This window comes from Coregonus clupeaformis, chromosome 36 (genome assembly GCF_020615455.1).
Source record: "Coregonus clupeaformis isolate EN_2021a chromosome 36, ASM2061545v1, whole genome shotgun sequence".
Lineage (NCBI taxonomy): Eukaryota > Metazoa > Chordata > Actinopteri > Salmoniformes > Salmonidae > Coregonus > Coregonus clupeaformis.
Window position 1 is genome coordinate 23,491,167 of NC_059227.1, and position 27,281 is coordinate 23,518,447.

The 27,281-nt window shown below is 44.3% G+C and overlaps 1 protein-coding gene across 3 annotated transcripts in view; it reads left to right on the plus strand.

Annotated features, from left to right (window-relative positions):
• LOC121552683 (1-phosphatidylinositol 4,5-bisphosphate phosphodiesterase beta-1-like) overlaps positions 1 to 27,281 on the plus strand; it is a 187,688-nt gene that overhangs the window by 52,279 nt on the left and 108,128 nt on the right. For all 3 annotated transcript variants that reach the window (XM_041865690.2, XM_041865691.2, XM_041865692.2), the window contains exon 3: positions 121 to 189. In XM_041865690.2, the coding sequence (XP_041721624.2) occupies positions 121 to 189 (69 nt within the window). The remainder of the gene's footprint in view (positions 1 to 120; positions 190 to 27,281) is intronic.

Genomic DNA, 27,281 nt, shown 5'->3' on the forward strand with positions numbered 1-27,281 from the left:
GCTATTAAGGGCCGATACCTTTGTATATCACAAAGTTTTATCAGTACATAATCAACCATACAGTCAGTAAACCCACATGTGACAGAAACTTACTGTTCTATTTCTGTTGGTTTTGTACAGGACACTGATCTCCTGGACATCGCCTATATCAAGGACGCCAGGAACGGAAAATGCACCAAAACGCCAAAGGTAAGTCAGTCAGACCAGTGATTTCCGCTCAGTCCACGATTCAAATGGATTCAGATGTACTGTTATCTGTGTATCTTATTGTCATTACTCCAAAAGCTCAAAGCTCCATTCCAAACTCTATAACAGGGCTTTATGAGAAACCCTGGAAGAGAGACAAGCTAATTGGATGATATTGTAGTTTTATGGAGGCTATATCGGTACAGGAATAGGAGACAGAAGTGGAAGAGGAAGAGAGAGACAGAGACACAGCTCTGTGTGCTGTAGGGATCAGACAGGGACATTTGAATAGATCTGCATATGGATACAGAACTGGACATCACTACACAGTGGTGTGTGTGTGTGTGTGGAGCTTATGTTAGGCATTATGTTGTCTGTAATTACAGTGCTATATGACTGGTGTCTCTAAGCTAGTGCTCTGACGGTCATGGAATTTTGGATAACGGTAATTGGCCAACCAAATGACTGCGGTCTCTGTAATAACCGTTCGAATAGCAACAACAACAAAAAAATGATGGAATGAATAGAACGGGTATCCCCGTTCAAGTCAATGACGGCATAATGACTGGCGGCCATACTAAGAGTCGATATTCACGTAGTAATAAGGAATTCCCCTCCATCACGTCCACAAATTGGGTTAAACAAACATTCTTTCCAATTGACCCGCATTATAAAAGAAATAACAAAACATGCCGAAAGGCTGCTGTGTTGTTCAATGTACAGTTGAAGTCGTAAGTTTACATACACTTAGGTTGCAGTCATTAAAACTAGTTTTTCAACCACGCCACAAATTTCTTGTTAACAAACTATAGTTTTGGCTAGTCAGGTAGGACATCTACTTTGTGCATGACACAAGTAATTTTTCCAACACTTGTTTACAGACAGATTATTTCACTTATAATTCACTGTATCACAATTCCAGTGGGTCAGAAGTTTACATACACTAAGTTGACTGTGCCTTTAAACAGCTTGGAAAGTTCCAGAAAATGATGTCATGGCTTTAGAAGCTTCTGATAGGCTAATTGACATCATTTGAGTCAATTGGAGGTGTACCTGTGGATGTATTTCAAGGCCTACCTTCAAACTCAGTGCCTCTTTGCTTGACATCATGGGAAAATCAAAAGAAATCAGCCAAGACTTCAGAAAAAAATGGTAGACCTCCACAAGTCTGGTTCATCCTTGGGAGCAATTTCCAAATGCCGGAAGGTACCACGTTCATCTGTACAAACAATAGTACGCAAGTATAAACACCATGGGACCACGCAGCCGTCATATCGCTCAGGAAGGAGACGCGTTCTGTCTCCTAGAGATGAACGTACTTTGGTGCGAAAAGTGCAAATCAATCCCAGAACAACAGCAAAGGACCTTGTGAAGATACTGGAGGAAACAGGTACAAAAGTATCTATATCCACAGTAAAACGAGTCCTATATCGACATAACCTGAAAGGCCGCTCAGCAATAAGAAAGCCAGACTACAGTTTGCAACTGCACATGGGGACAAAGATCGTACTTTTTGGAGAAATGTCCTCTGGTCTGATGAAACAAAAATAGAACTGTTTGGCCACAATGACCATTGTTATGTTTGGAGGAAAAAGGGGGTAACTTGCAAGCCAAAGAACACCATCCCAACAGTAAAGCACAGGGTGGCAGCATCATGCTGTGGAGGTTCTTTGCTGCAGGAGGGACTGGTGCACTTCACAAAATAGATGGCATCATGAGGAAGGAAAATTATGTGGATATATTGAAGCAACATCTCAAGACATCAGTCGGGAAGTTAAAGCTTGGACGTAAATGGGTCTTCCAAATAGACAATGACCCCAAGCATACTTCCAAAGTTGTGGCAAAATGGCTTAAGGACAACAAAGTTAAGGTATTGGAGTGACCATCACAAAGCCCTGACCTCAATCCTATAGAAAATGTGTGGGCAGAACTGAAAAAGCGTGTGCGAGCAAGGAGGCCTACAAACCTGACTCAGTTACACCAGCTCTGTCAGGAGGAATGGGCCAAAATTCATCCAACTTATTGTAGGAAGCTTGTGGAATTCTACCCACAATGTTTGACCCAAGTTAAACAATGTAAAGGCAATGCTACCAAATACTAATTGAGTGTATGTAAACCTTTGACCCACTGGGAATGTGATGAAAGAAATAAAAGCTGAAATAAATCATTCTCTCTACTATATTCTGACATTTCACATTCTTAAAATAAAGTGGTGATCCTAACAGTTTTTTACTAGGACTAAATGTCAGGAATTGTGAAAAACATAAATGTATTTGGCTAAGGTGTATTTAAACTTCCGACTTCAACTGTAGCTATGTGTGTGGAGAACATTTTATCACTGGTAAGACATTTATACTGAACAAAAATATAAACGCAACATGTAAAGTGTTGGTCCCATGTTTCATGAGCTGAAATAATAGATCCCATAAATGTTTTTTCAAATTTTGTGCACACCTTTGTTTACATCCGTGTTAGTGAGCATTTCTCCTTTGCCAAGATAATCCATCCACCTGACAGGTGTGGAATATACAAAAACAGATTAAACAGCATGATCATTGCACAGGTGCACGTTGTGCTGGGGACAATAAAAGGCCACTCCAAAATGTGCAGTTTTGTCACACAATACAATGCCACAAATGTCTCAAGTTTTGAGGGAGCGTGCAAATGGCATGCTGACTGCAGGAATGTCCACCAGAGCTGTTGCCAGAGAATTGAATGTTCATTTCTCTATCATAAGCCACCTCCAATGTTGTTTTAGAGAATTTGGCAGTACGTCCAACCGGCCTCACAACCGCAGACCACGTGTAACTACGCCAGCCCAGGACCTCCACATCTGGCTGCTTCACCTGCGGGATTATCACAGACCAGCCATCCGGACAGCTGATGAAACTGTGGGTTTTCACAACCGAAGAATTTCTGCACAGACTTTCAGAAACGTCTAAGGGAAGCTCATCTGCGTGCTCGTCATCCTCACCAGGGTCTTGATCTGACTGCAGTTCGGCGTCGTTACTGACTTTAGTGGGCAAATGTTCACGTTCTATGGCCACTGGCACGCTAGAGAAGTGTGCTCTCGGGAATCCCGGTTTCAACTGTACCGGGCAAATGGCAGACAGCCTGTGTGGGCGAGCGGTTTGCTGATGTCAACATGCTGGCGGTGTGGTTATGGTATGGGCAGGCATAAGCTTAGGACAACGAACGCATTTTGTCGATGGCATTTTGAATGCACAGAGATAACGTGACGAGATCCTGAGGCCCATTGTCGTGCCATCCGCCGCCATCTCCTCATGTTTCAGCATGATAATGCACAGCCCCATGTCGCAAGGATCTGTACACAATTCCTGGGAGCTGAAAATGTCCCAGTTCTTCCATGGCCTGCATATTCACCAGACATGTCACACATAAGTATGTTTGGGAGGCTCTGGCTCGACGTGTACGGCAGCATGTTCCAGTTCCTGCCAATATCCAGCAACTTCGCACAGCCATTGAAGAGTGGGGCATTAGGGAGGCCCTACAATATTACGTTTTTCTAAGTAGTGACAACGCTAGGGAGCAGGCAATGTTGAAAAGTCATCTTTAGACATGTTGAACTTTTCTTAGATGTGGTTTTGTAATTGATTAAAACAAGCAGACAAAAAGGAAATTGCGTTTGAAAAAGGTGACGTTTTTTCTGTCAGCTAATAGAGTAACCTCGTTAACCACAGGTTGTTTTCCCCACAGGCGGGCGGGGCCGCAACGTTCTATCTAATACCGACTTGGGAAATTGCGAGTGCACCCATATTGTTACAGAGGGGGTCGCAGTTCCGGAGCGACCCACTAGGTGTCATCCTCCGACAACCTTAGGCACCTCCTCACTCACAGTCTGGACTAATCATTATCCTATTGGTGTCACCTGTGTCTACCTGTTCACCTGTGTTTTTATGCCCTCACTTCCCTGTGTTCCCTTGCTCTGTTTTCTGTGCTAGTTTGTCAATGCCAAACAGTACTACTCAGTGTCTGATCGCGAGACGTATGTACAGGTACTTGAGAAGTGTTCTCCCTGTTTCATTGTTGTTTTCAGTCGTAGTTAGTATTTCGTATAATATAATAAATAATATGCCATTTAGCAGACACTTTTATCCAAAGCGACTTACAGTCATGTGTGCATACATTTTTACGTATGGGTGGTCCCGGGGATCGAACCCACTACCCTGGCGTTACAAGCGCCATGCTCTACCAATTGAGCTACAGAGGACCACATATGTTTGCTGTCAGCCTGTTGTTGCAGACCAATTTGCTCCTCCTTTATTTTTTTGTGACAAGTCCGTTATTTTGTATCCTGGTTTTGGGACCACCAGTAAAGATCCTTGTTTCACCATCTCTGCCTACTGCCTACTGTCTATCCTGCACCGCACCTGGGTCACACCTCCCTTACACATATAGGAGCAAATCAGGATGTTAAAGCAGGAAGTCTACCCATCAATATGTGCTGTGATTTGTTGATTCAACTCAACTGACATTACAAAAAATGCATACCATTGCATGAGCCACATCAGTTAACATCATTTGAATGAAAATTCTACATTACCGTGGAAATTATTGCATCACAATACCAGGCAGCCATTGCGAGTGAAGCCATGAGTTTACCAGTCAAATTGCCAGGGTTAGAGGTTCCAAGCCCATTCTATTCATCGCTATCTGTTTTCTACAACACCTTGCTTGTATCAGCAAGAGTCAACAAAGTTTCATCACATTGTTAAGAGTCCATGTTATCGCAGAAACTGACTCAACCACACGAATGCCCGGCCACCCCGTCTTCAGTCAGCTGTTCGTTCCCTAATAAAAAATATATATGTTGTTTTTAAACGGTTATGACGGTTATTTCATTTCCATGACGGTCTTCATCCATAATTGTGCCAGCCCTACTCTAAGCACACATAATGTTACATATTAATATGCACACAGAAATACCCCCAGATTTGTTAGATCTGCCAGAGACTGGCATAGGGAATAGTATAGAACAGAATATAATAGTTATTGTCTTGTCATCTTTACAAAGGAAATTCCTTTGCTATGCTCCAATCCCCTCGACACATAAACAGAGACAAAACATAAATAAACGCTACTTCAAACGATGCACAGCCTAGTGTTGTGGTCAATGTCACGACCTTGGTCTGTCTGTGTGTTGCATTCTGGCTACAGCTGCTACAAAAGGAGATCGTTGGAACAATTCACTTCAATAATTGCTATGGTAAACAACAGCATATTCAATTGTAGTATTTGGGTGGAATGTACACAAGGTCCACCCAAAACTTAACTTCCTATTTATCCCAACCCCTCCGAAAGACACACATACATATACAGGTTGGAGAGGTTGCTCGTGGAGCAGTTGTTGTGGTGGGTTAAGTGTCTTGCTCAAGGACACCGGCAGGCAACAGCATCTGATACCAGCTCACTTTTTTTCCACGTCAGACCTGGGATTTGAACTGGCTCGCCGCTCTAACCGCTAAGCTACCTGCCATTTTAGCCGTTTAAAGGCTAATGGTGACTGCCCCTCTGTGATGCTCTTCTTCTAAGCGCAGATGAAATTAGAAGACAGACTGCTAACGATAAATACCAACACACTGGCAACTGTTGCTTTTGACGCTTAACTAAATTGTAGTTTTGTCCGATCTCATAGGAATGTGTACACTCAGTTGGAAAACTATCTGCAACTGCCAAAGAATCTGTTGGGCATATTTGTGCACAATTCCAAGCCAAATATGGAATTCTCCATGGCTCTCTGGTCATTCATATCTCACTTTAATTGTATTACTACAAAACTGCCCGAATTCTGGTGTACTTTGCCTTTAAATTCCCTGACCAATGGCTAAATTGCTTCAATTCGTCTGCTTGGAAATTCTCCTGCAAATGACTTCTAAAACACATGTATTCCTTTGCTGAAAAACTGTTGTAATATCAGTGGAAATGGCTTCACACTGTCACCTCGGTCATCTCATTCAAATCAAATCAAATTTGATTTGCCACATGCTTCGTAAACAACAGGTCTAGACTAACAGTGAAATATTTACTTACGGACCCTTCCCAATAATTCAGAGAAAAATATAATAACACAAGTAATAAATACACAATGAGAAACGATAACTTGGTACAGGGTATATAGTCGATGTACAGGGGTACGAGGTAATTGAGGTAGATAGGTACATATAGTTAAAGTGAGTAAGCAACAATTCTTCTCCTCCTCAGAGAGAGAGAGAGATAAGTACAGAATGAGGGTCAGATCCCATTGTTACATCTCTGGAGTGAAACAGTTAATGGAACTCCACTGAGAGGAGTTATGCACTCTAAACAACTCAGAGGAGAGAGGCCATACCTCCTGAGGATGGATTCTAAACTGCCTACATCAGAGGCTGCACCTCTAGAGGATATTACCATGGGAAGGGTCAGATGGCTACCAGGAGAAAGCCATTACCGGCAGGACAGAGAGAGCAGGGAGGAAAGAGAGAGAGAGAGAAACATACGTTTCCCATTCCAATAAAGCCCTTAAATTGAAAATTGAAATTGAATTGAATTGAGAGAGGGAGAGGGAGAGAGAGAGAGAGAGAGAGAGAGAAGGGGGGGGTGGCGAGAAGGAGGGTGGACAGAGAGGAGAAGGAATAAGAGGATTAAGGGAGGGAGCTGAAGGAGATGGAGGAAGGAGATGAGGGAGAGAGGAAAGGAGATGAGGGAGAGAGGAAAGGAGATGAGGGAGAAGGGGAAAGGAGAGAAAGGAACTACAAGCAATAATCACAGTTAGTACTTGATGCATTGCACTTACCTGTAGGGCCATGGTTTGAATCTAAATTCTCTCTTTCAGATTATCAAGGATTTTTGTGAAATCTCTTTATGGATTTGTAAGGATTTGTTGGAGTATGTCATTGCCTGCAGGGGCAAAATAGGATTTGTACAATTAAGTTATTATAATGAAGATGAAGAAACAAGGGTGTGTACTGTTTGTGTGTGCCTGCCTGCGTGCGTGTGTGTGTGTGTTTTCGTGTGTGTGTGCCTGCTGGCGTGTGTGTGTATTGGTGTGCTTGTGTGAGTGCATGTGTGTGTGTGTGTGTCGGTGTGTGTCGTTTTGTGAGGCCCCCAGGAACGAGCAGTTGTTGCCAAGGTAACAAGTATAGTAGGATCAGAATATATGTGTCTATAAACTGACTTTAAGCCTTTCCCTAAAATCAATGACAACCCTCTGTGGCCTGTGGGTCAAACAGTCCCCCGGCTTTCAGTCTGGGTGGGGTAGGTTGAACAGCACTACAGGGGGAGAAAGGAGGGGTTTATTTGTATGTCTGTCATTCACTTTTTGCATAACAATTTCACAAGGGAACAGTACAATTGTAAAATGAATAAGAGTTCTGGGCAGCTTATGAGAGGATGCCGAGCAATTATTATTCCTTGTTTGTCATAAAAACTAAGATTCAATGGTGGTTATTGGTGAGAGTGTAGAGGGGCTCTATTCGAGGGATTGGGATGGGGTGGCTGGGAGAACATCAGACACTTCTCTGAAGTATGTGTGGGGCCTCTACTCATCCCACTTCAGTCTCTCGGTGGACCGACTCTCCCAAAGTAGACACCCACCAGACACTATACTTTAATTTAATTTACAAGGTAATACAAACTGACCCCAGTACTTAAGTGGCAGTCTTCCTACGATGTATGTACAATGACACAATCCACCGTCTTTTGGTGCATTAGTAGAGGAGTTGGAGCTCCTCAAAGTACAAAGAAGAACTTTGCTTTATGTTTTTTGTGTGTTCTCTGTTAAATGTCTGCTCAGCCCACATAATCAATATACCTTCATATACAGTACAGTCCCTTCAGAAAGTATTTAAAATTGATTAAATGTAGATTTTTTTGTCACTGGCCTACACACAATACCCTATAATGTCAAAGTGGAATTATGTTTTTCTAAATTGTTTCTAATTAATTAAAAATGAAAAGCTGAAATGTCTTGAGTCAATAAGTATTCAACCCCTTTGTTATGGCAAGCCTAAATAAGTTCAGGAGTAAAAATGTGCTTAACAAGTCACATAAGTTGCATGGATTTTTGAATGACTACCTCATCTCTGTACCCCACACATACAATTATCTGTAAGGTCCCTCAGTCGAGCTATCACGGCTCAGGCTAAGACCCAGATGCAGACACAGGAGGCGGATAGTACGAGTCTCAGAGATTATTACATTTAAAAAAAACATTTTAGTCATTTAGCAGACACTCTTATCCAGAGCGACTTACAGTTAGTGAGTGCATACATTTTCATACTGGCCCCCCGTGGGAATTGAACCCACAACCGGGTCAGGACAGGCAGAAAGCTCTGAACTGGGAAGACTAGAAAAAGCAAAAACTAGAGCACAGGAAACACAGGAACATGCTGGTAGGACTTGACGGGACAAGACGAACTGGCAACAGACAAACAGAGAACGCAGGTATAAATACACATGTGGTAATGAGAGACACCTGGTGGGGGTTGGAGACAATCACAAGACAGGTGAAACAGATCAGGGTGTGACAGGCTGTGATATGGGTTTAATTCTAGATACATGGAAGGTGGGATGTATACGGAGGGTGCAGGGCATCAGAAGGCGAACAGCAGAGGGGCTAAGGACCTTAGAGATGGGGAAAGGGCTGATAAAACGGGGGTAAGTTTGCCGGACTTCACCCAGAGGGGCAGATCCCAAGTGGAAAGCCATACCTTCTGTCCAAGACGGTAGCGGGGAGCAGGGGTCCGGTGGCGGTCCGCCTGTCGCCGATACCTGGAGGTGGTCTTGAGAAGAGCGGCCCGGGCTCTCTTCCAGGTACGGCAACAGCAACAGACAAACATCTGGGCAGAAGGTATGCTGACCTCTTCCTCTTGCTCTGGGAAGAGCGGGGGCTGATATCCAAGGGAACACTCAAAAGGCGAGAGACCAGTAGCAGAACAGGGAACGGTGTTGCGGGCATATTCCGGCCACATGAGTTGCTGGCTCCAGGTGGTGGGATTGGTGGAGACGAGGCAACAAAGAGTCGTGCCCAGGTCCTGATCGGCTCGCTCCGACTGGCAGTTAGACTGAAGATGAAAACCAGAGGAAAGTCTGGCCGACGACCCAATGAGGGTGCAGAACGCCTTCCAGAACTGGGATGAGAACTGAGGACTGCGATTGGAGTCCATGGATCCGGAAGACGTGCTGCACCATGAGCTGGGCCGTCTCCTTAGCTGAGGGCAACTTAGGAAGGGGGATAAAATGGGCGACTTTGGAAAACCTATCCCTACCGTAAGGATGGTGGTGTTGCCCTCTGATGGAGGGAGACCTGTGACAAAGTCCAAGGATATGGGACCAGGGGCGGTGAGGAACAGGGAGTGGTTGAAGGAGGCCAGCTGGAGCTTGCCATGGAGTTTTGTTCTGCACACACACAGTGCAGGCAGCAACGAATGCGGAGACGTCAGGAACCATGGTGGGCCACCAAAAACGTTGTCGGACGAAAGCCAAGGTCTGACGGGAGCGAGGATGACAGGTGAGTCTTGAGGACTGTGCCCATTCCAGGACCGGAGCACAGGTAGAGTCCGGGACAAACATCCGGTTAGCCGGCAATTTGCATATACTCCAGAATGTTATGAAGAGTGATCAGATGAATTGCAATTAATTGCAAAGTCCCTCTTTGCCATGAAAATTAACTTAATCCCCCAAAACATTTCCACTGCATTTCAGCCCTGCTACAAAAGGACCAGCTGACATCATGTCAGTGATTCTCTCGTTAACACAGGTGAGAGTGTTGACGAGGACAAGGCTGGAGATCACTCTGTCATGCTGATTGAGTTAGAATAACAGACTGGAAGCTTTAAAAGGAGGGTGGTGCTTGAAATCATTGTTCTTCCTCTGTTAACTATGGTTACCTGCAAGGAAACACGTGCCGTCATCATTGCTTTGTACAAAAAGGGCTTCACAGGCAAGGATATTGCTGCTAGTAAGATGGCACATAAATCAACCATTTATCAGATCTTCAAGAACTTCAAGGAGAGAGGTTCAATTGTTGTGAAGAAGGCTTCAGGGCGCCCAAGAAAGTCCAGCAAGCGCCAGGACCGTCTCCTAAAGTTGATTCAGCTGCGGGATCAGGGCACCACCAGTGCAGAGCTTGCTCAGGAATGGCAGCAGGCAGATGTGAGTGCATCTGCACGCACAGTGAGGCGAAGACTTTTGGAGGATGGCCTGGTGTCAAGAAGGGCAGTGAGGAAGCCACTTCTCTCCAGGAAAAACATCAGGGACAGACTGATATTCTGCAAATGGTACAGGGATTGGACTGCTGAGGACTGGGGTAAAGTCATTTTCTCTGAATCCCCTTTCCAATTGTTTAGGGCATCTGAAAAAAAGCTTGTCCGGAGAAGACAAGGTGAGCGCTACCATCAGTCCTGTGTCATGCCAACAGTAAAGTATCCTGAGACCATTCATGTGTGGGGTTGCTTCTCAGCCAAGGGAGTGGGCTCACTCACAATTCTGCCTAACACAGCCATGAATAAAGAATGGTACCAACACATCCTCCGAGAGCAACTTCTCCCAACCATCCAAGAACAGTTTGGTGACGAACAATGCCTTTTCCAGCATGATGGAGCACCTTGCCATACGGCAAAAGTGATAACTAAGTGGCTCGGGGAACAAAACATAGACATTTTGGGTCCATGGCCAGGAAACTCCCCAGACCTTAATCCCATTGAGAACTTGTGGTCAATCCTCAAGAGGCGGGTGGACAAACAAAAACCCACAAATTCTGACAAACTCCAAGCATTAATTATGCAAGAATGGGCTGCCATCAGTCAGGATGTGGCCCAGAAGTTAATTGACACTGGGAGATTAATTCACCTTTCAGCAGGACAATAACCTAAAATATAAGGCCAAATCTAGTTGCTTACCAAGAAGATAGTGAATGTTCCTGAGTGGCCGAGTTACAGTTTTGACTTAAATCTGCTTGAAAATCTATGGCAGGACCTGAAAATGGTTGTCTAGCAATGGTCAACAACCAATTTGACAGAGCTTGAATAATTTTCAATCCAGGTGTGGAAAGCACTTAGAGACTTACCCAGAAAGACTCACAGCTGTAATCGCTGCCAAAGGTGCTTCTACAAAGTATTGACTGAGGGGTGTGAATACTTATGTAAATTTGATATTTCTGTATTTTATTTTCAATATATTAGCAAACATTTTCACTTTGTCATCATGGGGTATTGTGTGTAGATGGGTGAGACAAAAAAAATAATTTCATTCATTTTGATTTCAGGCTGTAACACAACAAAATGTGGAATAAGTCAAGGGGTATGAATACTTTCTGAAGGCACTGTATGTAATGTAAATTATATAATAACTATGTATTCATCAGTGGTGTGTATTCATGGATGCCAAGGGAAACCAGGCTTCCCCAAAACATAACAAAAATAAATAACATAAAATAATATATCTTTCATCTCTCTGTGTTTCATAATTTTCCTTCAATTCACAAGAGGCTGAATGTATTTCCCGGAGAAAGCATACGAGCAAGCAAAACAACACCCCTATGTCTCTGTATGTGTAGGCAATCTATCTGGTGCTGTCTGGTCCAAAAGAGTATGACATTGTTGCCGCCCGTAGCATTGAATGCAAGGGAAGCCAGTGAGCATCTGGCCTCCCTTGATATAAAAAGTATAAAATAATAGCCAATCAGCATTGAGCTGAACTGAGTGAGCTCAACTATGAATGGTCCTGGCGCACCAAATAAAAGTGTTGAAGGAAGCCAGTTTGGATTTGGCGTCACTCCTTTTAAATCGCATTGAGAGCATACGTCATTGACAGAAACAACTTGAATTGTTGCATCTCATTGTTTGTTGTCGTCCGGTGGCTAGCTAGCTAGCTAAAACTGGCCCTTTCCTAAATTAGCCATGGATGCAGATAGGGATTTGGACTTGTGGTTTTACTTAATTCTCCGTACTGGCCAATGATTATAACGGCTATTCTGATCCAACAATTAATTTATACATTGTGCCCCTGGCCTGAGAGGATGGAGGTTCAATATGTAGCTAGATGTAGAAGGCTAATGTTAACTACCTAATGTTGCCCATGAAAGGAATAATAATAATAATATTATAATAATATGCCATTTAGCAGACGTTAAATGGAAGTTAGGATAGCGAGCAAGTATTTTAGCCAAGTAGTCTAGGACAACAAAAACTAAAAGTGTGTACTATATGATAGAGTGATAGACCATTTCATGAAAGAGAGGAGGTTGGCATTGGCATTTCTCTACAAGTAGAGTGAGTCAACATGTTTGTTCTACTTGCATGAATGCGTACACACACACACACACACACACACATACACACACAAACACACACACACACGCACACAGAAATCAGAACCATGCCACATCATATTTAGCTGACATTGATTGGACCAAATTGGTCCAATCAATGTCATAGACTAAACATAGGTGATTTGATGATGTTGAAATGTTGAAGTTGAAATGGTGCTGGAATAGTGGAGGCAGCTCCTGTTTTATTTGCAACTTGCGGTAACTCTCCGTGGTTCTAAATCAATAGTTGTTTAGTGGTCTGAATATGTCTGAAACATTAAGTTGCTTGACCAAGCTGTATGTCAGGGTTCTTCAATTCCGGTCTTGGAGGGCCGAGACACCTCTGTTTTTCATCCTCTCCTTCTAATCAGGGGCTAAGGGACACCAGGTGAGTGCAATTAACTACCAGGTAGAAATAAAAAACAGATGTGTTTCGGCCCTCCAGGACCGGAATTGAAGAACCCTGCTGTAGGTCATGTAACTGTTTGTTACATGCAATATGCTTTGTGGACTTTACCGGACAGAGGTTGCTCTCTGGTTTTGTGATGAAACAAAGGTGTGGTTGAATTTACTGTGTCTTCTTATTGTCTCGGCCTTTAGGCCTATGTATCATTGTCGCATGGGAAATGAACTAACAGGTTATAGAGCAAACAGCGCAATTATCACACATCATAGATTGTTAAATGGCTTTTATGGTTCTTGAACACTTAAAGACTATGACTACCTTGGAAGTGAGGGATCTAACATTAAGTAGTTATATTTTGAGATGTGAGATATTATCACAATCTCTTTCAATAATGACAGGAATGGAGGAGGTCTTTATTCCAGTGAAATTGCTAAGGCGAACACCGCCATGTTTAGTTTTGCCTGACCTAGATCGAGGCACAGCCACGGTCTCAATGGGGAAAGCTGGGCTGACTACACTGACTGTGCTAGTGGCAGACTCCACTAAGCTGGCAGGCTTGCTAACTGCCTGCTGTCTAACAGCCTGCTGCCTGGCCTGCACCCTACCTCATTGTGGAGCTGGAGGAGTTAGAGCCCTGTCTATGTTGATAGATAAGATGAGAGCACCCCTCCAGCTTGGATAGAGTCTGTCACTCCTCAGCATGCCAGGCTTGGTCCTGTTTGTGGGGAAGTCCCAGAAAGAGGTCCAGTTATTTACAAATTGTATCTTTTGGGAGGGGCAGAAAACAGTTTTCAACCAGCGATTGAGTTGTGTGAGTCTGCTGTAGAGCTCATCACTCCCCCTAATTGGGAGGGGGCCAGAGACAATTACTCGATGCCAACACATCTTTCTAGATAAGTTACACACTGAAGTTATGTTGCGCTTGGTGACCTCTGACTTTTTCATCCTAACATCGTTGGTGCCAACATGGATAACAATATCCCTCTACCATCTACACTTGCCAGTTTTAGCCTCAGCCAGCACCATCTTCAGATTAGCCTTTACGTCGGTAGCCCTGCCCCCTGATAAACAATTTATGATCGCTGGATGATTATTTTGAAGTCTAATATTGCGGGTAATGGAGTCGCCAATGACTAGGATTTTCAATTTGTCAGAGCTAATGGTGGGAGGCTTCGGCGGCTCAGACCCCATAATGGGTAGAGGAGAGACCTGAGAAGGCTCGGGCTCTGACTCCGACTCGTTGCTTAGTGGGGAAAACCGGTTAAAACTTTCTATCGGCTGAATGAGCGACACTGGTTGAGCATGCTGACAGCATTTCTTTCGAGAAGCCATGAGAAAATTGTCCGGCCGCGGGGACTGTGCAGGGGGATTAACACTACTACCTGTATTTACTGGTGGCACAGACGCTGTATCATCCTTTCCTACACTTAAATTGCCCTTGCCTGACGATTGTGTCTGAAGCCGAGCTTGCAACTCGGCTATCCTCACATTAAGGCGATAGTTCTCCTGTATATTATGAGTACATTGACTGCAATGAGAAGGCATAATGTTACTTAGCTTTCTTCGGCCGGAGGAGGTCCTGCAGATAAAGCGTCCTGGGTGAAAAGTTGAATTAAAAAAGACGTTGTAAACTTGTTAAATACAGAGTTTGATTACATAGTTATTAAGAGTAAAAAGGGAAAACATTTGGCAAGTAGCCAAGTAGCAACAAACAGTATAGCAGTACAGAGACAACGTGGAAGTATGTTGTGTCACCAGTCATTTGAGTAACTGGCTATCCCCACTCTGGTTGCATTGCAATAGGAATTACACATCACTTTGCAAGCCAACACAATGTGACTTGCAGGCCTGATTTGGCCTGTAAAGTTATACCATGAGTTTCAGGCCGCTGTATTAGGGTACATTTTTTTATTGGATTGTCTTGAATAATAACATTTTAATGACAACATATTCACTTAGGATCTCACTTGGTGAAGGACACAGGACTGAAAATGAAGGAATGCAACAACCATGTATCTGTACCTAGCAAACACAGTTATGGGTGGTAAGGGTAACTCTAAAATGTACTCGAAAGGCACCCTGGGAAATATGCAAATAATCTCAACACCTTATTTGGATAAAATGTCTTCAGAAAATCTAAAATGGTTCCCTTATGCCAGGGATGGGCAACGCCAGTCCTCTTCGGCCGGAGTGGTGTCACACTTTTGCCCAAGCCCCAGCTAACACACCTGACACCAATAATCAACTAATCATGATCTTCAGTTTAGAATGCAATTAGTTAAATCAGCTGTGTTTGCTATGGATGGGGGAAAAGTGTGACACCACTCAGAACCCCGAGGGCTGGAGTTGCCCATCCCTGCACTATGCCATCGCTCTGAAGAACCTTATTTGGTTCCAACTGGTACCTTTATTTTTAAGAGTGTATAATTCACTACTTTGCATCTTTATCTAATTGGATGTCACGCTCGTTGATAGACGGATCGGACCAAGGTGCAGCGTGGTATGCATACATAGTCCTTCCTTATTCACTGAATACAGATCAAAACAAAATACAAACGAACGTGAAGTTCAACAGGCTGCACAACCACAAGCCAAAACAGGAACAAGATCCCACAACTAAGGTAGGCAAAATGGCTGCCTAAGTATGATCCCCAATCAGAGACAACGATAGACAGCTGCCTCTGATTGGGAACCACACCTGGCCAACATAGAAATAGAACATCTAGAATTCCCACCCTGACCAAACCAACTAGAGAAAAACAGGGCTCTCAAGGTCAGGGCGTGACATTGGAACACTATCACCTTTGGAACAGACTGGGTTTTAATGTGGTCCATATGGTTCTGTGTTTGGAGCATGGTCCCGGTCAAACCAAGGTTGTTGGTTCACAGCCCACATGTGCCACATACAACGAATACACATTTTATCCGTACAACACATTTTGAATAGTGAAAGATTAATCGACCTTCTGTTAGCATCCAAACTATGTGATGTAGTGTTAGAATCCATTAGAATTCTAAGTGTGTCCTGGCGTTCCGAGTCGCGTGGCATCACACTGTGTGGGCTATCTGTCTGGCCCCATTTGATCCTGTCTCAACCTGCCCACGGCTCCAGCCTCGCTCTCCCTACAGCCCAGTCTATGATTAATACACCCGGGCTCACACACACACACACACACACACACACACACACACACACACACACTGGTGATGACTGGTGGTAGGGTAATTAATGTGATGTATGTCCTCCCCCTCATGATTCACCCTGATTAGATCTGCCGGTACCTCTACCTTAGCCTCTATCTCAGCCTCCACCCAAGCCTCTACCTCACTCTCCATCTCAGCCTCTACCTTAGCCTCCACCTCATCCTCTACCCCAGGCGCTACCTCACTCTCCATCTCAGTCTCCACCTCATCCTCTACCCCAGCCTCTACCTCACTCTCCATCTCATTTCTACCTCAGCCTCTACATCAGACTCAACATCAGGCTCAGGTTCATATGAGGCAAAGCTCCTCTGTTTGGTCCTGAAATAATTCCACCCCTCCTGGCTCCGTGGTAAACAAAACAATGGCCTCATTATATTAATCATCCTTTTATACTAAAGGACAGCAAAGAGCCTGCTCCCATTATGGAAGGACAGAGGACACATAAACAGACATATTTGCATATTTGGCCTCCATTCTATTTTTGTGTATATTATATTCAACAAGGCCAGTCCCATTGAGATAGAGAGAGCCCTGGCCAAGAGGCGACATCACAAGCACCCAAACAAATGATTGTTTTTTAAGTTATAACTAGGTTATTATGTAGCTTTGTGGGTTAATATAATTTTTCATGTTGATTTAAGCTAGAGATGTAACCGACAGACAGACAGACAGACAGACAGACAGACAGACAGACAGACAGACAGACAGACAGACAGAGACAGACAGACAGACAGACAGAGTGTTGATGTGAGATGGGCTGTAGTGTAGTTAGTGACGGTCAGATGTGTCTAAACAGGCTTGTCAGGGATTTCACGGCTGTCTGTGTTGTCTACGTCTGGGATCTGTCTCTCACAGACACACGCCTGGCTGGTCAGTATTGATGGAAATGCCAGGGGTGTTGAAACATAGATCTGACGATTCCATATTCTTCATGATTGGGAGCGATGTATGTTGTATAACAAATGGCTGGGGTAGGAACGCCAGGTGCTTATTCAACTCAACAAGGTACAACATAATGTAGTGACCCTCTATCATGTGGGGGACAGTGAAAAAGTTAAAAAAGTGAGTTTTGGGAGGAGGGGATAACATCTCCTCTGAGTTGAACCAATTTATACATTGAGTCAGACACGTTTATTGTTTTGGGCAAGCCTGAATTTTTAGGGCATTAAAACCCGGTTTGCCGGTTCAACTTGAGTTTAAGTCTCCTCGTTCTTCTAGTTAGTTAGCTAGCTAAGGGTGGACCCGCTAACGCCACACTGGTGCTCGGAAATGGGATTAGCCAAGCCACCGTCCCCCTCACGCCAGCTAGCTAGCTACTGGAGAGAAGACGACGGGACAGATACAATCGAAAAAACTATGGATCACTTTACTACCTTTACTCTTCCGGAGATGCCAAATAAGTGGTCATCAGATGAAGCTCCAGTCATGAGAAAAAAGGAGATCAGAGGATTTCCACAGACACCCACAGCTACTCTGCTAACCGAGTTACCTCAGGTTATGATGAAAGCGCCATTCCAGTTCGCCCCACCCGCGCGGATGAGTCTCGTGGAGAAGCCGACGCACCAAAACAAACAATATGGCGTCTCCCATGTTATCCATGGTGGCCAAGGCAGAGAAAAGGATGCAAACCAAGAGTTAGCCATGCTAGAAAACCCGAATGCACATTTCCTTATGAAAGAGAGGCTTATCACAGTAGCCAGGCCACTGGAGTTAGCTATGCTAATGTTGATCTCAGCCAAGAGAGTTATTCTAACCCGCGTTGCTGTCCCACTATGTTTAGCTATACTCTCTACCCCGGATGCACAGATGAAGATGCTGTTAGTTATGCTGTGCCTCAAGCTCCAGTTAGCCAGCGTTGTAGGGAGAGGCTAGGAAAGCTCTTCTAGATGTGATGATGGCCGACCTGAATAACCCCCAAGCAATAGTCAGCGCCTTGGAGAGGCGCTTTGGGAACTCCACACCCACTGCAGTGATGCAACAGAGGTTCAATGCAAGACACAGAGCCCCTGGATAGAAGCTGGGTGTGTTTGCAGCCAAACTACACTACCTGGCACAAAGATGTTACCCTGAGTTTGATAAAGCTACCAGATCAGTGTTAACCAGAAATGCGTTCCGCTGTGGCCTACTTCCCATGCTCCTACGCCAACAGGTTTGGCTCAATAACCCTCAGACACTGGAGGCAGCTTTAAAGTGGGTGCAGGAAGTGGAAGACATACTCATCGAAGGCTTTGGATGCTCCCCTAACCAAGTGATGACTTGCTCCAACTTCCTTCGGCACGGCTCCAGTGTGTCCACCTTCCTTCAACTTGATATCTCCAGAGGACCAACGACAACAGATCTGCTACTAGTGTCGCCAGAGAGGCCACAAATTGCATTATTGTCCAGCCCCTGACTCCACCCTTGTGGCCCCTACTTCGGGAAATTAATTTTTAGATAAAACTATTCTAAATATATTCACGTTACCAAATAACTGATTAATTCACACTGTTATGCAATGAAGGTCTACAGTAGCCTCAACAGCACCCTCTAGGGTAGCACTATGGTGTAGCTGGAGGGCAGTTATTTTACGGCCTCCTCTGGGTACATTGACTTCAATAGAAACCCTAGGAGGCTTATGGTTCTCAACCCCTTCCGTAGACACAGTAATTATGACGACTTCTGGAGGACGTCCTCCAACCTATCAGATCTCTTGCAGTATGATCTGACATGCTGTCCATTCAATCAAAGGATCAGAGAATGAATCTAGTAGTGAAAGCATAAGCTACAGCAAGCTAGCACTGCAGTGCATAAAGTGTGGTGAGTATTTGACTCAAAGAGAGAGAAAGACAATAGAAACAGTTTTTGAAGAAATGAATTTCTTCAACATTTAAGGAGAAGCAGCAGAAAGAGAGAGCTAGCTATATTTCATTGTATTTTTTCTTCTTCTTAGCTTACCTTTCATTTACTTAGCTAATGCAGCTAATTTAGCCTACTCAACAACCTGACTCAAACAGAGAGGAATGCTATTTATGTTAGCTAGCTGGCTAAGGCAATCCAACACTGCAACTCTTCCAAGTCAAGGTAAGCTTTCTGTACTGCGTGATTGTACACATGGATTGGATTGTGGGTTTACTAACGTGTTAGTTCTAGTTTGTTAACTATAACGTTAATATGGTGACAACGATGTAAACTGTGTAGCGGTTAGCGGTTATGGTATGAAGGTTTGGATTGGATAGGTTTTGTGCCTGGTCACAGACAGCTGTTGTGTTGTTCACTAATGTCCACAAGCGAAGGAAAGAGGTGAGAGGAGGAGAGCATGTAGATGTGAGAAGGAATTCTACAACGAGCAAAGTGATGATGCTATATTTGGCTGCTATGAAAGTGAACTGTGCGTTCGGGTGATCAGGGGTGTAATTAGCTAAGGAGTGGACCCGCTAACGCCACACTGGTGCATAAAACGAAACTGGAAGGGAACTACCTGAAATTGTCCAATAGAAACTCTCATTTTAGTTGCAAAATGTTATGCAACTGTTTGGACTAATGATTAGACACACCAGATTAGCTAGATGCAGGCAAGAGTGTGCAAAGCGATATTGAATGTGTCATTGTCTGTCACCTTGATTACTCCAATTTGTCTCTCGACCTTTGTACCTAAATTATAAACTTTTGTTTGTACGGTATAGGGAACATTTTTGTATTAAGTAATAACCTTTAACCTATCGATGTTACATTAAGCTGGGTAAATGGAATATGAATAACAGTCATCCACTATGCTGTAATAGAAATAAGGCCATGCTCGTGAAATATTTTTCCTCCTTAATCTTAAACGGCACCGACCACCACTGCTTCCTGTCTACAGTGTATTCGGAAAGTATTCAGACCCCTTGACTTTTTCCACGTTATTGTTAAGTTAAAGCCTTATTCTAAAATTGATTCAATAATTGTTTTACCTCATCAATCTACACACAATACCCCATAATGACAAAGCGAAAACAGGTTTTTAGAAATGTTTAGAAATGTATACAAAATAAAATACAGAAATACCTTATTTACATAAGGATTCAGACCTTTTGCAATGAGACTCGAAATTGAGCTCAGGTGCATCCTGTTTCCATTGATCATCCTTGAGATGTTTCTACAACTTGATTGGAGTCCACCTGTGGTAAAATAAATTGATTGGACGATTTGGAAAGGCACACACCTGTCTATGCAACGTTTCATAGTTGACAGTGCATGTCAGAGCAAAAACCAAGCCATGAGGTTGAAGGAATTGTCCGTAGAGCTCAGAGACAGGATTGTGTCGAAGCACAGATCTGGGGAAGTGTACCAAAACATTTATGCAGCATTGAAGGTCCCCAAGAACACAGTGGCCTCCATCATTCTTAAATGGAAGAAGTTTGGAACCACCAAGACTCTTCCTAGAGCTGGCCGCCCAGCCAAACTGATCAATCGGGGGAGAAGGACCTTGGTCAGGGAGGTGACCAAGAACCCGATGGTCACTCTGACAGAGCTCCAGAGTTCCTCTGTGGCGATGGGAGAAACTTCCAGAAGGACAACCATCTCTGCAGCACTCCACCAATGAGGCCTTTATGGTAGAGCGGCCAGACGGAAGCCATTCCTCAGTTAAAGGCACATGACAGCCCGCTTGGAGTTTGCCAAAAGGCACCTAAAGGACTCTCAGACCATGAGAAACAAGATTCTCTCGTCTGATGAAAGCAAGATTGAACTCTTTGGCCTGAATGCCAAGCGTCACGTCTGGAGGAAACCTGGCACCATCCCTACGGTGAAGCATGGTGGTGGCAGCATCATGCTGTGGGGATGTTTTTCAGTGGCAGGATCGAGGGAAAGATTAATGGAGCAAAGTACAGAGAGATCCTTGATGAAAACCTGCTCCAGAGCGCTCAGGACCTCAGACTGGGGTGAAGGTTCACCTTCCAACAGGACAACGGCCCTAAGCCCACAGCCAAGACAACACAGGACTGGCTTCGGGACAAGTCTCTGAATGTCCTTGAGTGGCCCAGCCAAAGCCCGTACTTGAATCTCTGGAGAGACCTGAAAATAGCTGTGCAGCGACGCTCCCCATCCAACCTGACAGAGCTTGAGAGGATCAGGAGAGAAGAATGGGAGAAACTCCCCAAATACAGGTGTACCAAGCTTGTAGCGTCATACCCAAGAAGACTTGACACTGTAATGGCTGCCATAGGTGCTTCAACAAAGTACTGAGTAAAAGGCCTGAATACTTATGTAAATGTGATATTTCCGTTTTTTTATTTTTAATAAATGTGCAAACATTTCTAGAAACCTGTTTTTGCTTTGTCATTATAGGGTATTGTATGTAGATTGATGAGGGGCAACAATTATTTAATCAATTTTAGAATAAGGCTGTAATGTAACAAAATGTGGACTAAGTCAAATGGTCTGAATACTTTCAGAATGCACTGTATACACCTACTTTGTTTACAGAGAAGTAGCATTGTATTTGGTCAAACACCATTTTTGCTAAGAGCTGGCAGCAAGCTGATAGGTCTGCTGTTAGAACCAGTAAAGGCCGCTTTACCATTCTTGGGTAGCGGAATGACTTTGGCTTCCCTCCAGGCCTGAGGACAAAGACTTTCCTCTAGGCTCAGATTAAAGATATGACAGATAGGAATGGCTATAGACTCAGCTACCATCCTCAATAGCTTTCCATCTACACTGAACAAAAATATAAATGCAACATGTAAAGTGTTGGTTCCATCTTTCATGAGCTGAAATAAAACAACCCAGAAATGTTCCCTATGCACAAAAAGCTTATTTCTCTCAAATGTTGTGCACAATTTGGTTTACATCCTTGTTAGTTAGCATTTTTCCTTTGCCAAGATAATCCATCCACCTGACAGGTGTGGCACATCAAGAAGCTGATTAAACAGCATGATCATTACACAGGTGCACCTTGTGCTGGGGTCAAAGAAGACCACTCTAAAATGTGTTTTTTTGTCGCATAACACAATAATTGAAAGAAGCAATTTCATAAATTAATCAACGGCAGCATCTGGATGCTCCTTATTAATCACATAAGACCAACAGATATGTTTTACATCATCCACATAAGAGTCACAGCTAAATCTTTTTTATGATCTCTTATACACTATTTTAGGCCCAGCTTTGATGTCACCCCTAATGATGTAGGTCGAATCCACTTGGTGCAGCACACCATTGACACAGGCAATGCACGCCCCATCCACCCACGCCACAGATGGATGCCCTACGCCCACCAAGCCAAAGCGGATGACCTCATAAAACAGATGGCGTCTACCGACACCATCGAACCGTCTGATAGTCTGTGCTCACTATCGGTAACTCAACTACAAGACGGTAACGCTGCCTCAGATAGACAAGTGCCTCGATTATGTCGCTGGCTCAGCGTGGTTCTCTTCCCTAGATCTACGGAGCGGATACTGGCAGGTAACTCTGGCCCCTGAAGACAAAGCGAAGACTGCCTTCACCAAAGGACAAGGCAATTTACCTCTATGCCATTCGGCTTGTGCAATGCCCCTGCCACCTTCGAGAGGCTTATGAAGAAGGTTCTTAAAGGTGTGCCCCAGGAACAATGTGTGGTGTACTTCGATGACCTACTGGTCCATGCGACAAGCCTTGAGTCTGCATTTGAAAACTTGAAGGAAGTTCTGGGCCGAATCCAAAGAGCTGGGTTTAAGCTTCACCCAGAAATGTGCAGTTTCATGCAGAAAGAGATTAGCTTCCTCGTACACAGAGTCAGCCAAGCAGGAATTATGACGATGCCGGATAAAGTCGCTGCTGGGAATGGCTTACACCCAACAACATACACCATCTATGGTCTTTCTTAGGGCTAGTCTCCTATTACAGATGCTTCATTGCTGGGTTTGCCACTGTGGCCACCCCCTTGTACCACCTGTTGCGGAAGGATACCCCTTTTGAGCGGGGGCCAGACCAAGGTCACTGCGACAGATGTTCTACTGGGGTCAGCGAAGACGGGATGTTGAAGACTACTTCCCATAAAGGTCCCCAGAATCAATCCTGTGCTCCCTTGCAGTCATCGCAGGTAGGGGCACCCATGGACAGAGTATCTGTTGATGTGTTGGGGCCATTACCATGGACCTGCAGAGAAAAACCGGTTTGTGCTAGTTGCCATCGACTACATCAAGAAGTGGCCGGAAGGGTACCCCATACCTGACCAAGAGGCAACAACTGTGGCTGAGGCCTTGGTGCAAGTGATGTTCCGCCACTTTGGGACGCCATCGGTACTCCATTCTGATCAAGGCAGGAACTTTGATTCATGAGTATTTGCTGGAATGTGTGACCGGCTGGGTATCAGGAAGATGCAGACTACCCCCTTGCATCCGCAAAGTGATGGACTAGTCGTAAGATTCATGCAGACTTTAGGTGCCCAACTAGCCCTCGAGATTGCCCCGGACCAGAGCCTCAAAATTCCCTTCATTGTCATTGCCTGTCGAAGTGCGGCTCAGGAGTCAATGGGCTGCACTGTTGATGCTGGGGAGAGAACTGAGGACCCCACCGGAATTTGCGTACAGGTGGTTGCCTGACGCAACAGCTGCCACAGCAGGTCCTGAGTATTCCCGTCAGATGCAGGACCGCTTGGAGGTGACCGATAACTTTGCTCAGCAGCAGATGGAACTGGCAGGCATCTGGCAGAAGTGAGGCTACGATGCACATGTCAATGGTCAAGACTTCCAGGCTGTTGATTTCGTGTGAGTGAATGGCCTTAAGAGGGTAAAAGGCTGCAATGTGATGAAAAGAGTTGGAGAAGTTGTCTACAGTGTTAAGATGGCCCCCAAAGGCCAGACTTGGTGCTGCACAGGGACGGCTCCCTATAAAGGGAACAAGCAATCAGCCTTCGCGAGGACACCCACCAGAGCACTACCCAGGTCTCCTCATCGCTGCAGCGCCACATGTAGCCATTGTACCCCGCAATGTAGCACCTTCCACGCAATGTAGCACTGCCATGGAGAAGAAGTGAAGCACCCCGCAATGTAGCCCGGACATCACCAGTGCCACGATCAGAGACCCACATACTCTTCCTAGGTAACTATAGGGGGAGGAGTTGACCCTAGTTCATATAGCTGATAGGCCACTAGTTTTGGGGGTTGAGGGGGATCTGAGACAGACCAAGACTGAATCGATCACAATAACATCTCCTCTGAGTTCCACCAAGTTATACAGTGAGCCAGACAAGTTTATTGTTTTGGACAACTCTTCTAACCCTCTGTTAGCCGGTATTTCGAGGGCATTAGAACCTGTTTCGCCGGTTCAACTTGAGCTATTCTCCTCGTTCTTCTAGTTAGTTAGCTAGCTAAGCAGTGGACCCACTAACACCACAATACATAGCATTATATATAGAAAAGTGAAACATAGTGCTGACGATTCCATATTCTTTATGACCGATAACTACTTCTGTTCTAAACATTATTTGGTATATCTCTAGCTATCTGAATGTCTTGTAACATTGTACTCATCTGAATAAGCTGATGGTCAGTGTGTCTAACCGTTATTCCCCAGAGGCCTGGTCAATGTGGCAGGAGCACTCTCTCAGCTCCACATCTTTAGCTCGATGGGATGTTATTAGCACAGTCAGATTACAGCTGAGAGGGAACTGGCGGTTCCTGTCCTCGCCACACAACAAATCATCTCTCATAGTGTGATCCTTCTAACTTGATCATCATAGCTTGATCTTCATTACTTGATCCTCAATACTTGATCTTCATAACTTGATCCTCCTAACTTAATCCTGATTTCCCAATTCTTATAACTTGATATTCATAACTTTATCTATCTACCTCCATCCTCATTACTTCTCCAACTCCATATTTAGTCAATGTTCTTCCTCTATGAGTCACATTTAGGGCGGTTACGATGACTGTTTTACTGCCACACCGGCAGTCACGAGTCATGACCGTAGTCAAATTCCACGTGACCGCTTAGTCACGGTTACTAGGCTTCTCCAAGCTCTGATGCTGCTGATGGTCATTATTAGCCTACCAAACTCGCTAACTGCCTGGTATTCAGCACTCTATTGTCCCTATAATCACACTGACATCGATGCTAATGTTATCGAAAATCAAATCAAACACTTCATGAGAGCCCATGAGCTGGTGTTGCGCAACATTTCTATAGGCTATGCAATTGCGTGAGAAAACAGAGTTTTGATGGCCTCTATTCAAAAGAGAAGGATCCCATCAGCTAGGCCTACTTTTATATTTATAGCCAGATCAGGACCTAATATAAGGACAACTCAGAATATGCTATTCTGTTCTTCTGAAATAGATTACATTTTCTTCATATCATGTTTCTTTAGACCTGTCTAAAATATATAATATATTTAGTGTGATTGTGTAGAGTATATTAAATTGATTTATTAGAGTTTTTAAAATGTAGATGTTCCAAAAGTCTGCATCAGTGGCTTGTAGGCTATATGTGGAAGCAATTACCGTGAGACTGGCAGTTATTTGCTTGACAATCACCGGCTGACAAAATGTCATGACTGCCACATCCCTAGTCACATTCATTATTTCCCTTCCATGGGGGGAATTATTCGCACCGCTCCCAGGGATCCATACAGACACTACAGGAAGATTAAAAGACAGCAGCCACCATCGAGTCCAAGAGGGCTTTGACTTTCATGGACAGGAATTGTTCTTTCTCAGAAAAAGCATCGGCAGGAGAAAAGCAATCAGTCTCTCAGTCGGGCACTGTGAGTCCGCTGGGCAGAATGACAGGTTTACTCATTCTCCATGTTTCTACTCAGGAAACCCAAACCACTTCTGCATGTGTCATCTCATTTACACTCATAGAAATATAATCTAATTGTATATTTGATATCTTTGAAGTACTCTTTCAAGATCGTCTTGTTATAAAGCTAACCTCACCTCACCTACTTGTGTAGCTAACTCGGCAGCGGTGCCTGGCTGTGTGTATGTGTGTGTGTTTACATGTGTGTAGTAGTGTGTGCGTGTCTGTACCCATAATGTACTCACTGTGTGTTCATCCATTCAGACTGAGCAGTGAGATGCAGTGAAGTGATGTGATCTGTAATAATGTGATGTTTCTCTTGCCTGGTAATGTGCTGCTGAGCTGGGCTCTGTCCTATCATATCTACATGCTCTGTGTGTCAGAGATTGAGTCTGTCTGACTGGCTGTGCAAATCCATTCGCATTTTATTTGTCACGTGCGCCGAACACAACAGGTGTAGACCTTACTGTGAAATGCTTACTTACAGTCTGACTGGCTGTGCATGGTGCGCTAGTCCACAGAGGAGCATGCGATGCTTAGCCTGTCACTGTCCTCTATCAGGCTATGGGAGAGCGGTCGGTGCAGAGAATACACATAAAAACGCACACGTGTGTAGGTAGGCTACACACGCATGCATGCTCTTACGCACACACGAGGTGCACGCTGGATGCACACAGACGCATGCTGTCATGGCATTGGGACATAAGCACATAACAGCTGATTTTCAAGAACGACGACGTCGGTGCGTATTACACAAGCAAGCACTCACATACGCACACACTCTCTCACACTTACACACAAGCGTGTGCTCACACACACACACACACACACATACATCTACGTCAACAGGTTCATCTAGATCAAGTGAGGGGGGTGCAGATAGGCTTCTGGAGTCATTTCATTGAGAAACGTCTACAAAGGCGGTCGACCCGCTCGCTCTGCCCTGAAAGAACCTCTGTTATCTGTAGAGAAAACACATGGAGCCAGATTCTATGGAATAATGTGGTCAGTAAAACAATACCGCGTAGCAACCACAACCACAGACACAAAACAATCACCACAGAAACAGAACTATAGCCACAGACACACATGAGTACGGAGAGGGCTGTTGAGGCCTGTTGGTTGACCTTGTGGTTCTGTCTACCATACACAGCTAGCCTGAGTTAAGAAAATACACTAGGGACACTTGTTGTACTGCAGGACTTTTTGTAAAAATGTGATGGTACACAGGATAACATTTAAATTGTAACCAGCTTTGTATGACTTGTTTAAGAAAGGGTGATACTTTGAACAAGGTTTAATTTTCAATTAACCGAAAATTAGAAATTGTATTCTGTATAAAGGAAACAAGTCAACTTTTGAACAATGATTGAGGCTTTCTTAGTAATCTACTAGAGAACCAGTTCAGGTTTAAGTATAATTTATGTATGAGTA